This window comes from Martes martes (assembly GCF_963455335.1).
Source record: "Martes martes genome assembly, chromosome: 1".
Lineage (NCBI taxonomy): Eukaryota > Metazoa > Chordata > Mammalia > Carnivora > Mustelidae > Martes > Martes martes.
This window is the reverse complement of record NC_137888.1, coordinates 216,513,244-216,530,782: the sequence shown is the minus strand read 5'-3', so window position 1 is coordinate 216,530,782 and position 17,539 is coordinate 216,513,244. Positions and strand designations below refer to the sequence as shown.

General features: G+C 66.0%; 1 protein-coding gene across 1 annotated transcript; it reads right to left on the bottom strand.

Annotated features, from left to right (window-relative positions):
* Positions 1-590: 590 nt before the first annotated feature.
* On the bottom strand, positions 591-9,156 carry MEX3D (mex-3 RNA binding family member D; the record flags this gene model as incomplete). The annotated part of the gene is made up of 2 exons (XM_080822061.1): positions 591-2,799; positions 8,586-9,156. The coding sequence occupies 2 exons, from the start codon at positions 9,154-9,156 to the stop codon at positions 1,397-1,399; spliced, it is 1,974 nt and encodes a 657-aa protein (XP_080678187.1). The 3' UTR covers positions 591-1,396.
* Positions 9,157-17,539: the final 8,383 nt, after the last annotated feature.

Below are 17,539 nucleotides of genomic sequence, written 5' to 3'. Positions count from 1 at the left end.
AGAGCCACCCTCCGCTCACTCTGGTGGCAGCCACGGGCTGCAGCGGTTCGACCCACAAATCCCATAGCCTTGAGTCTGGGGTCAGCCCCACCCCGAGTTGTCCAGTAGCCCCACGGGCATGGTCTTCTGCTCCCAACTAGACCTGGTGAGCGAGGGATGGCACGTGTGGTCATCACTCAGATGTCCTTTGGGAACCGGGAGGTGTTAGAACTCATTCTGGGAGTGGGATTTCCAGACCTCAGTTTCCCATTCTGCACAACAGGACTGAGAGTCGCGCCCCCCCCCCCCGCCACACACACACCACGGAGCCCGGCACCCCTCTCTCCACGGTGGCCACTACCGGCCCCATGGCTGGCTCTCAGGAAGAGAGGGGCCAGGCTGTAGCGCCTTCCCCTCCAGACCCAGCGCCCTCATCTGGAACCAGGCACAGTGCTGGGCTTTCAGAAGCGCCTGGGTTTGGACATGCGGCATATCCTGAGTCCAGATTCCCTTATCTGCGAGACTAGGGGACGAGGGGGCTGGCTCTGAGCACCCCCGATCCTCCCTTTCCCGAGCCCACCCACCCCACACCATGCCAAGGGCTCACGTGTAGTAAAAAGACTTTATTAAGAAGGCTTTGAAGTCAAAAAATAAAACTCTTGATACAATTTTCTGAACCCTTAAGTCAGCTCAGCAAATATATAATCAGTAATTTAGCTGTGTAAGATTAAAGGTCCGTTACTTTATTTAAAATAAAATATATTTTTAGTTCTTAAAATTTATTCCATAAAGTACATATTTCCCTATAAATTCCCTACATATACACAGAGGTAAAAAGTAAAAGCTTAAAAAAAACACAATTTAAAAAAATTTAAAAACTGACAACAGAAACCACAGAAGGAGGAGATTAATAATTAAAAACACAAAGTTAGAAATTTCTGGTCGGGCCCCCGCCCCCCACCCCGCCCCCTCCAGCCTGTCCCCTGCCGACACTCGCAAGGGCAGCCGGTCAGCCCGCAGAGGGAGTAAAAACGTGGCCCTTCTCCTCGAGGGGATTCGCAGAGGCTGCGGCGGCCTCCGAAGCCAGCGCCGTCGAGTCAGAAACCCAGGTCCCAAAGACGGACAACCAGAGTTGTAAAAATCCTATCTATCTATATATATTTTTTACCCCTTAAAAAGATCACCCTGGCGGGCGGGGAGTCTTAAATAAAAAGTGCAAACAGACCTTTTCTCTCTGTTTTATTTTAACCTGTCGATTCAATACTGTTTATTTGTTAGGAACTGAGATGCCGCCGGGCAGCCGTCTCCACGCCTGGGACTGAGTTAAAGCTGGTCTGTGATCGCTGGCCCCCCGCGCCCGCCGCCCCCGCCGCCCCCTCCGCGCCGCCCCCCGGACCCGCGGCGGCCAGCAGGACCGCTACGAAAAGATATGAATGGCCTGGGTGGCGGGCGTGCGGCAGGCCGGGCACTCGGGCTCGCTCTTGCCGCAGATGCGGACGGCGCAGTCCATGCAGAAGAGGTTGTGGCCGCAGGGGACCAGCGCGGCCATCACCTCGCCCTCGGCGCAAACCACGCACTCCCGCGCCAAGGCCGGGGCGGGCGCGGCCGGGGTCGGTGTTGGGGCGGCCGACGGCGCGGCCGCGGGGGGCTTGCGGCCGCCCTCGGGGGCGCCGGAGTCCAGGGCGGGGCACGCAGAGGCCGCGGAGCCGCTGGGCAGCGAGGTGGCCGCGGGGAAGCCGGCGCCGCCGCCGGAGAAGGACGACAGCGCGCCCTGCGCCGGCCGCCAGGCCAGGGTGCCCACCGGGTCGGGCGCGCCGCGGCGGGCCAGCGGGAGCTCCAGGGCCAGGCCCCCGGGCTCGGGCAGCGTGGGCGAGTGGCGCGGCGTACCGGCCCCGCTGCTGCGCCGGGCGCCGGGGACGGGGGGCGCGGGGGCCCCGTGGGCCCCGTTGACGGCCGAGCAGCTGCTGAAGGCGGGCAGCGGCGCGGCCCGCTCGAAGGGCGCCCAGATGGTGGTGGCGGCGGGCACGGTCAGGTCCAGCGCCAGGAAGTCGAAGCCAAAGTCACAGTCCTCGGGGGCGGGGGGCCCCGAAGGGGCCCCCGGGCCGTCCCCGCCGAAGGTGAAGCCCCCGTTGCCCGAGCCTCCGTAGGGGCTGGCGGGGCCCGCATCGGGCACCGGCGGCCCCCCGCGGCCGCCCGCGTAGAAGGCCTCGGGGCCGCCGGAGGCACCCAGGGCCCCGTCCCCGCGCAGGCCGGCTGCGGGCGCAGGGGGCCGCCGCCCGGGGTTGGGGGCCTTGGCCCAGAGGCCGGCGGCCGTTCCGAGCAGGTCCAGACAGACGTCGGTGCCGTTGGCGTGGAAGTCACTGTCGGGGCCCGCGTCTGTGAAGGCGCCGGTGCGCAGCGTGATGTGCGCCTCGATCTCCTCGCGCGCGCGGTCCACGTTCTCGGGCATGCCCGTCACGGCGAACACCGGCTCCTTGTCGCGCCCGGGCGTCACGATATACGTGTGCGTCCGCTGCTGGATGCGCTTGATCGTGGCGCCCTTGGGCCCCACCACCAGCCCCACCACGCGGTAGGGCACGCGCACCTGGATGGTGGTCTGTCCCGGCAGGTTGGGCGGCCCCTGCGCGGCGCCCGGCAGCCCGCCGGCCTTGCTGCGCGTGGCGCGGATCACGGAGAAGTGCTCGGCGGCGGACAGGATCTCCCGCTTGGCCATCTCCACGTCCTCCTTGCGGCCGGTCACGATAAACACCGGCTCCTCGCCGCGCACCGGCGTCTTGATGTAGGTGTTCGTCTTGGCGCGCAGGGCCTTGATTTTGCACCCTGGGGCAGGGGCGGGGGGGGGGACACGGGGGACACAGTGAGGACGCGCAGCCCCTCCCCAGGGCCCGCCCCACTCGGCCTCCGCACACACTCAGCTCCCCGTTTCCCTTCCGGTCCCAGACCTGAAGGTGGTGGTGGGCTTGGCAGAAAGGCAAGAGACAATGAGGACCCCACTGAGGACTGAAGGGTGTCTCCCCCGAGCTCACGGCCCCTGGCACTTGTGGACAGGACCTCACTCGGAAATGTCTCGCAGGTGTAATAGGTTAACGCAAGGTTGTACTGCAATAGGGTCACCCTGAACCCAGCGACAGGTGTCCTTATGGGGGGGACACAAAGACACAGAGAAGATGGGGAACACTGGGAGGACGGGGACAGAGGTCGGCACGAGGCAGCCACAAGCCTAGGGACACCAGGTCTGCCAGCGGCCACCAGAAGCTGGGAGAGCGAGACGGCCCAGGTGGTGTCTGGAGCCGCTGGAGGGAGGTGGCCCGCCGACACCCAGATTTTGTACTGCTGCCCCCAGAACGCACTGAACACTCGTTCCTGTCGCTCGCAGCCGTCCGCTGTGGCCGCTCAGTCCGAGGACACAAATGCACGCCCGGGACACCAGCTCCCAGGCCGACGGATGGGACAGCCCAGGGTCAGACTATGGAAACCACCCAGGATTTTCTCCTGACCAACGGACCCAGCTTCTGAGGGGACGCTCGCGGACACAGCACTGTGCTTTGTCACTGCTCAGGCTGGGGGCCTGACCCGAGGGGGTGCAGGGGTGTCTGCGTGCAGGCTGGGGCGTCTGATACTCCCACCACCCGGGCCTTTGAGACATCTCGAGTCCCGGCCTACGAGTCTGGAAGACCCCCTCCGGGCTCTGGGGCGGCTGGAGGGACACAGGGACATTGTTTCAACACAGAGGCCGCACAGAGAGAACAGTGTTGCTAACTTTTCCCAGAGCAGAAGATACAAAGTTAGTGGGCCCAGCCCGGCCGATGGGCCTCAGGGAGCACTGGGAGACGAGAGCGGGCATCTGGGGGTGGGGGGCGGCCTCACCCTGAGCCCACAGACAGCAGCCCCATCCAGGGCTTTGAGCCAAAGCAGAGCCAAGTGAGCGGGTGAGAAATCCCCCAGGGAGGGTGAGCCGTGGGGCGCGCCGGCTTCCGTCCGGTCTCCGGGGTCCCGAGCCACTGCCCGCCCCCGCCGTCCGGGCTCCTCCCTCTCATGGGCAGCGTCTCCTCACCGGCAACCCCCAAACCCCCCCTGACCCGGAGCTGCCTCCACTTCGTGTCCGGGCGGTTTCCTCCCCACTTGGTAGCTGGCGGCGGGGAGCGGGGAAGGCTTTCAAACCCCACACCGCAGTCCTTCCCTCTCCTGCCGCTCCCCAGCCCTGGGTGCCCCCCATGACCTTTCCCACCCGCAACAGTGCCTGCGCCCCTTCTCTGCACCAAGTCACAGCCCAGCGCCCCTTCCTCCAAGAAGCCCACGCGGCCCACACCGGGGCCCCAGCACACGCTTCTCGCTTCTTCCTGTGTGGCTTTCCGAACTCCCCCAGGCTGGAGGGCCGTAAGGCAGGGCCTTGGCACTGGGATGACACCGGCCCCTCGAAGGGCTATCCTGTGCCTCCATTTCCTCCCTCCCCAGGAAGAGAAGGGCCCAGACCCAGCACCCCAGGCAGATACCTGGCCTTCATGAGCCTTAAAGGTGGCTGGAGGGGGACCCTAGCCTCAGGCCAAGCGTCCACTCCCCGGTCCATGTGGGCGACAGGGAGGCAAGGCCAGGAGAGAGGGCGGGGGGTGAAGCCAGGCGTGTGCGGGACGGCCTCCGCGCAGAGAAGCAGGCTTTGTCCCCGGGCGCACGAACTGGCCCCGTCCTGCCCCTCCCAGAGGGTGGCCCCGACTGGAGCCTTCGGGGGCCCAGAGGACACCAGTTCACTGGCTGCATTTCGGCTGTGACGCCCACCGACCCAAGCCCCAGCCACGCCATGACCCTAAGAAGTGGCAGAGTTTGGGGGGCAGGGGGGACTGCCAGGTCCGAGAAATTGGGGCAGCGAGAGCGGACCGGACCCACACCTGCCCTGGCAGGGACGAGCCGGACGGGCGACAGCAGGCGAGCGACAGCAGGCGAGCTCAGCGGCCAAGCCCCACAGGGACCCTGCGGCTACCACGGATCGCTTCGACAGGCTGAAAGCCAGACCCCTGGGCCTGGCCACCAACACAAGCAGGTGTGCCTGGGAATGGGGGTGACTGCCCCATTCAGTCAACTCCCTCCTCACTGCAGTGGGGCCCCTGCCTTCAAACAGGGCGCCTCGGGTCCGCACGTGGAGCCTGGTCCCATCACTCATGTGACCTCATTCTGGGGTCCCGACCCGCCGCATGCTGGGTGTTGAGGAACTCAGTGCTCCAGGCGCTGCCTGGGGGACCCCGCGCGGTAACCACAGGCTACACTTATCAATGAAACCTCAAGGCCGTGAGGGGGAGCAGAAGGGCTCCCCCCTGGAAGGATGCGCACCAGCGGAGGGCTACCAGCCAAGGCAGAGGTCTGGAAGGACAGGGTGGAGACAAAACCTCACAATGACCGGCGCCCCAAACCCCGCGGGCCGCCGGCCCCAATCACGGCAGGGTGGGTCCGTGGGGGGAGCCGGAGCCCAGGGGGCCCCCCAGACGCAAGGAAGGTCTACGCCTGCCAACACAAGGGGCCCCCAAGCCAGACGCACGGCGGCCCGCTGACAGCCCTGTGCCGTCCCCAGCCTCCAGAAAGAGCACCCCAGACCCGCGGGAGGGGGGCCAGGCACGGGGGTCAGCGAGGGAAAGCCCCGAGTGCCGCCGGCTTTCTCCAGCCGAGTGGGGCCAGTCCAAGTGCGCGGCCCCCACCTGACAGCAGCAGACACGGGAGCACCCTGGGGACTGCCGGCACGGGCCCCCCACGGGCATCTCTCCCTCACTCACTCCTGACCCAGCCCTCCGGGCAAGAGACAGGGTGCTCCCGACCCGGCCCTGCCCCGCTCGCACACACGCCCGCTGGGCGCACCGAGCCCGAGTGGACGCTCTCGGGAAGACCGGCCCAAAGCCCCACCGGGGGCAGGTGGGCGCCAGCCTCCCAGGTGGCCGCTGCGGACTCTTTTCAGTCTCCGTTTTCCCTGTCTATAAAATGGGGCCGTTCCCCGCCGCAGCCCCCCCACCGGCCCAGAGTCTTGGGAGGGAGAAGATCCTCTCCCCGCCTCCTCTGTTCCCTGGAGGGCGCACAGGGCCAGAGCCATTGAGGCTCAAATCCCAGCCCGGCCGGCCCGGCGGGCCCGGCGCGGCCCGCATCGCTGCCTCCTGTGACCGCGAGCTACGGAGGGTCTTCTCTGGGGGGGTCTCTTGAGGCTCCGTGAGGAGGGGCGGGTTGAGGTTCCCATGCGGGGCACCTTCTGGGCCGCTCAGCCTCAGGGAGGAGAGAACTCTCAGGGGCTGTGATCACCTATCCTGTTCCCAGGGGCCGAAGGGACCCTTCCAGGATGGAAAAACCAGCTCGGAGAAGAGCAACTGAGCGTCCCAGAAAGGGAAGACCCCAGGTCTGGGTGACTCAGGCCTCCCCCCTAGGGGATGGAGTGGCCGCGGACCCGGGGTTTGAGAGAGGAGGACGACCTTCTGGCCCAGTGAGAGCCAGGACGGGGAGACTGGATGGGCTTCGTGCCCAGGGACCCCCAAGGGGGAGTCTGGACGGGTGACTGGAGGAAGGGAGGGGTCAGGATTGGGTCACAAAGACTCTTCGAGGCTGTGCTTGACACCTGGGTGGGAGAAGATGGAAGCCACAGATGGTCCTAGAGCGGGGAGAGTCAAGGGCTGGCAAAGGGGCCACCGCGTCCTGGCACTGGTGCTCCCTCCCCCGGACCCTGCACCCTGCTCAGCGGGGGCCACTATACAGCAGCCCGGGGCTGGGATTAGGACCCTCTTACTGGAGGATCCTCACAAAAACCACGGAGGGAGATGCTGTCCCCCTATCACGGAGAGGAGAGCTCATCTGCCCAGGGACACAGAGCCAGCCCTGTCTGCGCCCCCCCGGGGCCTGCTTCCTCTCTCAGCAAGACCCCAGGCCAGCACCCAGTAATCGAGCACCGAAGTGCACACCTGGGAGGTTGCGGGGGGGGGCGCAATTCCCCAGCCCCAGGCAGAGGTGCGGAGGCCCCTGCGTGGCTCCTGCCTCCGCTGGGGCAGACTCAGCCTCCCTGGAGGACCCTGGGGCGCACCAGAACACTCGAGTTCACAGGGAACATGCCCCCCCCCACCCCATGCTCCCCCGGCTGGCAAATCGGCCTAGAGACTCCGGACAACAGCTCCCAGGCTGGGTTCCACGGCCGTCCCCCTGTCCTCGCCGGTGCCTGGACGGTCCGCACACAGCCCGGCGCAGGTGCGGGTGACCAGGGCAGGGAAGGGGCCCGAGGCGGGGCGGTGGAGGGGAGCGGTCAGGCCTGCAGTCCTGCTGTGCTGGCTCGAGGGAGGCAGCTGACAGGGCTCCCAGGACCACCTGTCCCCCTCCCCCGGTCCCAAGCCCTAGTTCCTTAGCCCAGCACCACACCTGGCCCTCTTGGTGTCCAGATAGGGGGGATGACACGTGATCGGCTGCACCTGCACCCAAAGCCAGAGAACTCACTGGCCAAACCACCCCCTCCCATTCGGAACTCGGAGAGGACAGTGTCCAGAGCCTCCCAGCGGTCCTCTGACCCCGGTGGCAAGGGAGACAAGCCACCTTGCAATTCAATCCCCCCCACCCGTCTCCAGCTACTGTTACCGAGCCCCCAAAGGCCAACCCCCAAAGGCCAGCCCCAGTGTCCTGGAGCTCCACCTCAAACCCCGCCCAGACCCCACCCCAAGTTCTAGAACCTAGCCTACTAGCAGGGAGTGGGGCACGGGGAGCTACAGGCAGAAGGCAGGAGAAAGTTGGGGCTGGGGGCCGGTGACTAAAAGGGTGGGTGGGCGTGTGTCCCGAGGAGCACTGCCCACCACCCTTAGCCAGCCCGCCCCGCCGCTCCAGCTCCAGGGCCAATGAGCAGCGGCCGGCCTGATGTCACCCTGCAAATCTCAGACTGGCTCTCTAACAAAGAGAACAATGGGGCGGCCACAGGGACTCTTGACAATGCTGCTGCCGGGACCCTCACACCCCGGGGCTGCCGCCCTGGGCCTGCCAGGGGGACGGCTAGGAGTCTGGACCTCCGGACGGCTGTCCCAGCTGGTGCTTAAGCAAAGCATGTCCCCAAATCCTCGAACGGGGTGGGGATCCTCCCTCATCCTGTGCTCCCCCCACCCCCCGGCAGGGCCCCCAGGCTGGCAAGTGGAGATGAGCACCCTCACTGTACGCCAAACTTCCCTCTTGACCTGCCTGAGCACCCCCCCTGCCCCGCCCCGGAGCCACCCCCAAGCCCTAGCGAGCCCCGCCCCGTGCCTGCTTGGGGTGTGGAGCGCCCACCGCCCAGCCGGGCCCCCTGGTTCTTGGGATCCCACCGCAGGCGGCCCAGGGCCTGGGCAGAGGCGCCGCACAGAAGGGCCTGGCCCGGCCGGAGGCGCCCAGACAAAGGCAGCGGGGGGCCGGAGCGTGCAGGGGAGGAGCGCGGGCTGCGCCTAACTTTCTCGCGCGGCCCGCGGCAGGACAAAGGCGCACAGGCGGCCACTGAGGCCCGGGCCCACGCGGGGCGTGGCCAGGGTCTGGCGTCCGGCCGCGGACAGGGCTGGACAGGGCTGGGCTGCGGCGTCCCCCTCCCCAGGGCGCGCGGCGCGGGGACCCCGGGGGCGGCGCCCCAGACGGCGGCCACTCACCCTGGCGACCCACGATCTCGGCGACGTGCTCGGAGCTGGGCACGGGCACGCACTCGGTCATGTTCACGCTCTTCTTGCGGCTGCCGATCACGCTCATCTGCTCGGCCAGCAGCGTCGGGGGGCCCAGGGCCGCGGGGTGGGGGGCGAAGCCGGCGAACACGTCGGGCGGCGACTGCCGGGGCGGTGGCGGCGGGCTCACGTCGGGCTCCAGCAGCGCCAGCGAGCCCGGCGCCACGGCCTCGGCCACCGCGGGCGCGCCCGCCTCCGGCCCGTCGGGGGGCGCGGACTCCGCCGCCGCCCCGCCGTCCGCGCCGCCCGCCGCCGCCGCCACCGCGCCGTCCCCGCCGCCCGCGGCCGCCCCCTCCTCGTCCGGGCCGCCCGCGCCCCCCAGCCCCAGCCCCGAGAGCTGGTCCAGCGCCAGGCGCAGCGCGGCGGCGGCGGCCGCGTCGTCGGGCGCGGCCTCCTCCTCTGCGCCCTCGGGCAGGGGCGGCGGCGGCGGCGGCGGCGGGGGCGGGGGGCGCGGGCTGGGGTCGCCGCCGCCGCCGTCGGGCTGGCCGGTGGAGCCGGGCATGGCGGCGCTAGCGCTCGGGCCCGCGCCCCCGCCTCTCGGCCGCCGGCCGCCCGCGCCGCCGCCCGCGCCGCCGCGCTCCGCCTCTGAGAGCTGGGCCGCCGGCCGCCGGCATCCAGCGGCGGGGCGGGCGCGGCGGGGCGGGGCGGCGGCGCGGGGCTGCTCGGGCCGCGGGCGGCGGGGCGGCGGCGCGACTCTGCTTGCTCCTCGGCGGCGGGGGCTCGGCGGCGGCGGCGGCGGCGGCGGCGCGGACGCTCCTTCCCTCCCGCCCGCCCGCCCGCCGCCCTCCTCCGGCCGCCCCGCCCCGCCCCGTGACGCGCGCGCGGCCAACAATGGGGCGCCGGCAGGGCGCACGCGCGCGCGGGGCGGGGCGCGGTCACGTGGCGGGGCGCGGGGCGCGGGCGCGGCCGCAGGTAGGTGCCCGCGGGGCCCCCGGCGCGCCCCCCGCCCCAACCTCGGCGCGCGACCCCTCCGGCGGCCCGAGCGCCCCCCAGCGCGCGCGCGCCCGGCTCCCGGTGGGCGCCCCGGGGAGGAGGCGGCCCGAGCCGGAGCCTCCGCCACGTGGGCGGCGGTGCTCCCCGGCGGGGGCTGGTTTCCGGCGGCCGGAGGACCCTCCCGCTCCCGGGACGCCCCCTGCCCTGCGTGCCCGGCGCCGGCGCCAGCCTGCCCGGCGGCCCTCCCTCCAGCGGCCCGCGGTGGGGGAAGGAGCGCCCCGGCTTCTCCCTGGGCGTGCTCTCCCGGTCGCCGGGCTGGGCGCAGCCTCCCGGCGGACCCCGGGCCTGTCTGGGGAGCCCGGGGCGGAGGACACCAGCTCCCCAGGTGGGAGCGGGAGCGGCCTGCCCCTTCTGCCTGCCGGCGGCTCTCCCCCTGGCCGGGGGTCCCCATCCCCTGCCCCGTGGCAGTCACGCCTGAGCCACGGTGCGAATTTTCCCCACCCGCTCAGACTGGCCCTCGCGCCTTCCTGCCTCCTTCCTTGCCTGTGCCTGGAACCCTTCCCCGCCCTATCCTGGACCCCCAAGTCATACCCAACCCAAGTTCCTCTCTTGGGGTCCCAGACTTCTCTTTTGGGCACTTAAACACTCATGAATCTTAATTATTTCATAATAACATGTCCCGTCCCTCCCCATGGGACCGAGTTCCAGGAGGACCCGGAGGGACCTGAAGGTCTGCGTGCTCCTGTGATCGGTTGGCACCTGGGCTCCTGCTCATTTCCCAGCCACAGACCTTGTCCCTGTCTCTGAGAAACAGGGCCCAGCTGGCTCGGGCCCAGCCAGCCAGCCTCAGCTCCCTCTTCCCCGCTACCCCCAGCACTCGCTATCAGTGCCTTTTCTCAGGGCCAGGCCTTGGCCCTTCCTGGGGTCCCAGCCAGGGCGGAAGCTGGTGGGCTGCCCTTTTGGTGAGCTGGACAGAGAGGGAGAAACAGAAGGAAGCAAGGGGGTAAGTGCTGAGAAGGGGGCTCAGGAGGGAGCAGGGGTGGGGTGGGGTGGGGAGAAGTCAGACGTGAAGGGAGAATGGGGTGGTGACAGCATGGTCTGCTCCAGGATGCACTCTGGAGGTCACGCACCCACATACATGTTCCTTAGAGCACCCCCTGACCCCAGCAGTCCCCGTGGGGAGGTCTTCAGACGAGCTGGGTGCCTTTCTGCTTTCCCGTTTCTGCTCCTGGGCCCCATACACATGTGCCTGCCTCTGGGGGTCTTGAGAGGGGAGGCAGCATCTACTGATGGGGGAGAAACAAGAACAGTGGCCTGAGGGACCCTGCCCCAAGCTCCCAGCCCCCCCTCCCTGGAGACACCAGTGTCCTTGGGGGGCAGGTGGGCGGGCTCAGCTCACACTGCGGGCATCCAGCCAACGGGAAGGTGACGGAGGAGGACAGAACAAGAGAGCTTGGCAGTTAGCACAGTAGGTCGTTCAACTGGAAGTTGGAAGATTTCAGTTGGAGAAATCTAGAAAGGCAAAAAGACAAGTGGGAACTGGAGGAGGAGGGAGGGAGAGATTCAGTCCAAGAATCCCAGAGAGAGCAGGGGGGAAATGGAGGGAAGTTGGAAATCATAGAAGGGGATAGCCAGGACCCTGCAGCTTGTCCTGCGGAGGCGAGTTAGTGGAACTGGGACTCCCGAGTGCTCCCAGGCCCTATTCCGAACGACAGGGGAAAGGGACGGCTGAAGCGAGCTGCTTCGGGCCGGCGAGGGCTTCACCAGTCCGCTCAGCATCCTACAGGATGCACTCCGGCAAAACGAGGGAGGAAGTGAATGGTGCCTCGGGAAGGCGAGTGGAAGGGAATGGTGCCAGGCGGTGTGCAGAGGGGCACTGGCACATGGGGTTGGGGTGCCGTCACGTGCTCAGCTGTGGACCGCCAGCCATCAGGAGCAGAGATTTTGGCCAATTCCAAAGGAGGCCGTTGGACAAGGAGATTAGGAGTCAGAGGAGGAGAGGGGAAACGGCGCTCCACATGGTCAGGAAGGGCAAGTGCTGGCCAGTTCGGTGTCCGTAGGGATTGGGCAGGAATGGCCCAGTGGTGGCACGTGTTAGGGACGCCTGGGGGGCTCAGTCGGTTCAGGGTCTGCCTTTGGCTCAGGTCGTGATCTCAGGGTCCTGGGATCGAGTCCCGTACCGGGCTCTCTGCTCGGTGGGGAGCCTGCTTCTCCTTGTGTGCACTCGCTTGCTCTCTCTCTGTCAAATAAATAAAATCATAAAAAACAATCTGTAAACCGTTGACCGGTGAGCAGTTTGCAGGCTGAGGTACTTGGGAGGCAGAGGGTGGTGTCTGTGGTATGGTTTGAAACAGCAGAAACGGTGGGGTGGGGGATGGGCTGAGGCGACGCCACAGCGAAGTGGGCGGTCAGCGGGGACAGGCGCTCTGCCCGGCACTGCCGACACTGCCGTGGGTCATTCTCGGGTGGGGGGCTGTGCTGGGCACCGTGTGTGTCCACCAGCATCCCCAGACCCCCTCCGTGATTCCCGGAGCCACCAGCGCCACCTCCTGCACGTGACTTTCCTGTGGTCTTAGCAAATTACCCCAAACAGGATGGCTTTAAACACCCGTGTATTCTCTCCAAGTCCTGGGGCCAAGAAGTCCCAGGTCAAGGTGTGGCAGGACCATCCGGTGTCTGAAGGCTCTAGGAGGGTCCTTCCTGCCTCTCCCGGCTCCTGCGTGGCCGGCCCTCCTTAGCGTCCCCTGGCTGTGGACACATCGCCCCGGTTTGCCTCCGTGGTCATGTGGCTTCTCCCGGTGCGTTTGTGTCCCCGTCTCTGTCTCATGAGGATTCGGGACTGCTCTGCCCCAGCGGGACCTGTTTACCCAATGACATCTGCCAAGACCCTGTTTCCATGGAAGCTCCCATTTGCAGGTTGAGGGGTTGGGACAGGAACAGTGTTCACTGGGGAGACACAGTGCAGCCCACAGCACCTCCAGGGCAGGACGACCCAAACCGTCCTGGGACAGAGTCCCTGGGCACACAGTCGCTGCGGCTGAGGACCACTTACCCTTCTGTGCCAGCCCGTGTGCGGCCAGGGCAGGTGGTGCAGATGAAGGTCACGGTCAGATCCTGCTAACGCTGCTCTGCATCCGAGACCCCTCTGGCAGAGGACTGGGACAATGTGGGAGCAGGGGTGGAACTGGGAGGTGGCGCGGGCCCTGGGCGGCCTCCACCAGCCCGGGTGTCGGCCCCTGGGCTGCACCTGTCTGTTTGCTGTATTTCAGAACCTTCCATGACCAAAAAAAAAGAAAAAAGAAGAAGATACATATTTTTAAGTTTTAAAAAGTGTCCTTTGAGAGATGCGTTTGCAAGTGTCTGTAAATGAGAACAGCGAGAAAGCCGAGTGAGGTGGGGTGGGCACCCCTTCTCTCTACCTTGTCCTGCACGAGGGAGGCGCTGGTGAACGTGTGGGAACTGGGCGACAGGACCCCCGCTGGGGCTGCCCTGGGGCTGGTGACAGACCCTGGCGGGGGCAGGATGTCAGAGCCGCTCTGCCCGCCACGAGCCCACAGAACGGAGAACGGACTGAAGCTGGCACACCCCTGTGTTCACCGCGGCTGGAAGGTGTAGACGACCCAGGCATCCGTCCGCGGGTCCCCAGACACACACGCGTCCCCCACGCGTGGGAGCGTCCCCAGCCACCAGCAGGAGTGAGGCCCCCACGCACTGCCCCAGGGATGCACCCCGAGCCCACGGCGTGTAGGGAGGGGACCAGACACAGACGGCCACGCAGGGTGTGAATCCACACGTGTGACATGCCCAGACCAGGCCCCTCCATGGACGGGAAGGGGGCTCGCGGGGGCCAGGGGTGGGGAACAAGGATAAAAAGCAGCGTGAAGGAGAATGCCGAAACATACCACCCAAACAGCAACAGGGGGTCTGCTTTGGGGGGCCTGGGGCTGGGCATGGTTGTTTTCCCCAGGAGGGTTTTAGTCAGAGTTGGCCTCTTCGTTTTTAACTTTTTTTCTTTTTTAAAGATTCTATTTATTTATTTGACAGACAGAGATCACAAGGAGGCAGAGAGGCAGGCAGAGAGAGAGGAGGAAGCAGGCTCCCCACCGAGCAGAGAGCCCGATGCGGGGCTCGATCCCAGGACCCTGGGATCATGACCTGAGCTGAAGGCAGAGGCTTTAACCCACTGAGCCACCCAGGCGCCCCAACTTTTTTTTTCAAACAGTCTTCAAACGTTGTTGGGGAAATGCCGTGGTTGGGCCCCCAGCTCCAGGATGCCCGCAGGGGGAGCCCAGGCTTGTGCCCATGCTGCCCGAGCTGGGGGGGGCAGGGGGTCAGCAGCGCCCTCCTCCTCCGTGGGCACATTCTGAAAGAATAAGAAACAGTCAAGGGGAGAAAAAATCACCGAAGAATATAAAACCACAGAGCTGTCTTCCCTGGACGGTGTCTATTTTGAGCCTCGCCGCTGACCGGAGCGCGTGCTGGGGGCCGTGTGGGGCGGACGCGAGCTCAGCCTGGCGGACCAGGTGCTGCTGAGACGGTCCGCACGCAAAGAAGCCGCTCTGTCTTCTCGTTCCAAGTGTGTGTCTGAATTCCAGTTCGTCAACAGTGTTGTATTCGTTCCAGAAAACACACCTGTTTTTACTGAGTGACCAGCTCCTCTCCCCGCTCGACAGCCTGGACGGTTCTGTCGGCCCCCTGGGGACCAGGTTGGCCTCCTCCTGGGGCTTCGCGGTGACGGGCTGGCTCTGCGGGGCCTCCTGGGGCACGGTCGGGACGTTTCTTGAACTCAGCCTAAGTTAATTTTTGTCCTTTTTTAAAGATCCCTGGCCAGGCAGCCGTGTATCCGCGCTGCGGGCCGCTAGCTCCCCTGCCGCCGTGGCGGGGGACCCTCCGTCTCCTTCCTAAGCGGCTGGGGTCTCTGCACACGCTTCAGGCTCCCGAGACCCTGACGTCTTCCTGTCGCTAGAATTGAGAGAGAATTCGTGTGCATCACAGGTTGGCCTTTATTTAAGTAGACAGTTGAATTCACTTTTTAGTAAATTGGAGAACTCGTGTGATCATCAGACTGTTGACTTTAGAACATTATCGTTATGCAAACAAGAAACCCCGTCCCCATGGGCAGCGCCCCCCTCCTAACCCCTGAGCCCCGGTGCCCGCGAACCGGCTTTCTGGCTCGGTGGATTGACCCGTCCGGACCTCTCACGCACGGGGTCGGGGCGACCCCGGGGAAACAGCAGTAGACTCGAAGGCGAGATCTCCAAGGGGAGACGAGGACACTGGCTCCCCCGGTTATGGAGTCACGCTGGAGACCGGAGAGGGTCTGAGGCGTGATCAGTCCTCGTCCATGGCCGGGGCCGTCCGGGGCAGGAGCAGGCGTCCGGCTCGGCTCGGGGAGCGGGAAGCAGTCCGCCCTCCCTCCGCCTCGGGTTGCGTTCAGGCTCCGGGTGGCTGGAATGGGTGCCCGCGCGGACCGGGGAGGTCTGCTCTCCGTCTGCTGAAGAAACGCTCATCTCTTGGGCGCTGCGTGGCTCAGTGGGTTAAAGGCTCTGCCTTCGGCTCAGGTCCTGATCTCAGGGTCCTGGGATCAAGCCCCGCGTCGGGCTCTCTGCTCAGCGGGGAGCCTGCTTCCCCCTCTCTCTCTGCCTGCCTCTCTGCCTGCTTGTGATCTCTGTCAAATAAATAAAATCTTTAAAAAAAATAAAGAAACAGAAAAAAAAAGAAATGCTCATCCTTTCCAGAAACAGCTGCGGGTACCCACAGAACTCACGTTCACCAGCTGTCTGGGTGTCCCTCAGTCTCGGCAAGTGACATAAAATTAACACCACACTGGAAAAAAGAAATCACGGTGGGCTTCTGTGTCTGGTTCCCTCCGCAGGCGTCGTGGGCTTGGGGTCCACCCCCGGGGCAGCGAGTTTCCGTTTGTTTGTTGATAGACCCTGGGGTTGTTTCCGTGTTCTGAGGGCCTGAATCTGGACCAAGCCCTACGGGATCTTTCAGGCAGCGTCTGAGCAACACCCCCACCTCCCAGCCCCAGCCAAGGCTGAGAGTCCCTGGTCTAGAACAGTACTGGGCAATAGAACTTTCCAGATGATGGAATGTTCTCCAGATGCTGTGTCCAGTCTCGGAGCTGCCAGCGCTGGGTGGGAGGAGTGGGGTGTTTTGGTTGTAACCAATTGAAACTGAGTCCTCGGTGGCTGGTGGCCATCCTGTTGGACTATTCTAGAAATCGGAGCAAGCTGGTCCCTCTGCTCCAGCCCGTCTGGCCAGGTCTGGACCAGTAAACTCCCAGCCTGCTCTGTTCATGTCACTGCCTCCTGTCACCTCTAGGGTCCCTTCCTCCTCAAACTTGGTGGATCCTGAGCTGACGGTTCCTGGGCTTCTGAAGCAAGTGCTCACGCCCTCGAGGGGCCAGCGCGGACAGAGGCTGGAGCTAGAGGGAGCTGGGAAGGGAGGGAGAGATGGTCAAGGCTGGGGCTGCGGGGACCATGCCAGGCCACAGGCTGCCTCAAGAGATAAGGAATTTCATCTTCAGGGTAATGTGGTTGGACAACTATAGTTGTCCCCCAGACACGTCCCTGTCCTGGTCCCAGGACCCGGGACCCGGGACCCAGGACCCAGGACATGTCCCCTCCTGTGGTAGAGGGAACCTTGTCACTGTGGGGGCGACCCTGGGTTCCAGGGGCACCCGGCGTCCTCACCAGGTCCTCATGAGAGGGAGGCAGAGGGCGGGGGTCCCAGAGACCAGCAGACCCCGCGCTGCCGGCGGGGAGAATGGAGGGGGCTGCGGGCTAGGGAAGGGCAGGAGCCGGGTCTCCCAGGGGCCAGGGTGGGGGCGACCAGCCCTGCCTGCGCCACTAGGACTTCTGAGCCCGGAACTGTGAGAATCCACCCGTGTGGTTTCAAGTGGCCAAGTTGCTGGAAACCTGTCGCCGCAGCCATGGGAGGCTCGCACAGGTGAGGTGTCCTGGGACCCTCGAGCGGCATCGGGCCGGGGGAAACGTGGCCTCGAGAGCTCTGTGCCTGCCCTGGGAGTGGGGGAGGCTGGGCGGACCGGGTGGAGACCAGGGGTGGTTCCGGTCTGTGGTCCCGGCCCCCAGCATGCGGCACTGGCAGACGCTGAAGCTGGACGCAGCAGGGGACCAGGCTGCCTGGGAGTCCCCTCCTGGGCCCTTGCTGCCGGAGGTCTCTCTGGGAAGAGAGTTTGTGTGGGGGCCTCAGCTCAGGGTCAGCATGGGCTCCGGGGTGAGGAGGGCCCTGTTGTGGGGGTAGGGACGCCAGACCACTGTCCTGTCCGCTGTGTGGCTGGACCCTTGGGCTGGGACCCCGGGCCCGTGCTAGCTTCTGAGGTTCCCGGGACTCGTGGCCCCTCAAGGCCTCTCTGGGTCTGGACTTGGGGACTCAGGAAGACCTAAGTTCTCAGCCAGGATGGTCCCTCCAGCTGGGGCCCCTGGGCAAGCCTGGTACCCTGAGCCTGTTTCCCTTCTGGGAGCTGGGCCCCCTCCAGGAGGGTGGGGCCGACGGCAGGGCAGAGCCCAAGCCTGGGCGGACTTTGGGGTGGCAGGGGCTGCAGGCCCAGACGCTGACTGGCTGTGAGACGGGGACAGAAGACCTGCAGGAAGGCCCCCTGCTGCCTGTGCAGGGGCAGGCGGCGGCCAGGCACTGGGGCCGGTAGGGTCACTGCCCTACGGGCGCCCTTCCCGGTCATCCTGCCAGTACCAGCCCCGGGGACCCCCACTGCAGACTCGGGATGGAGCGCACGCGCGCCCTGGGGGCTCTGAGCCCGGTGCTGGGAGCTGAACCCCGTCCTCCCTGGAAAGGGCCAAGCGATCCCCCGGGTCCCCTTGTGTGGTCCAGCTTACGATAAGGTGACCGACATGAAACCGGGCGCCGGAAGCCTGGCCTGGGGTCCATCTCCCCGGACACAGCGCTGCAGGTCTGCACAGTGAAAGCTC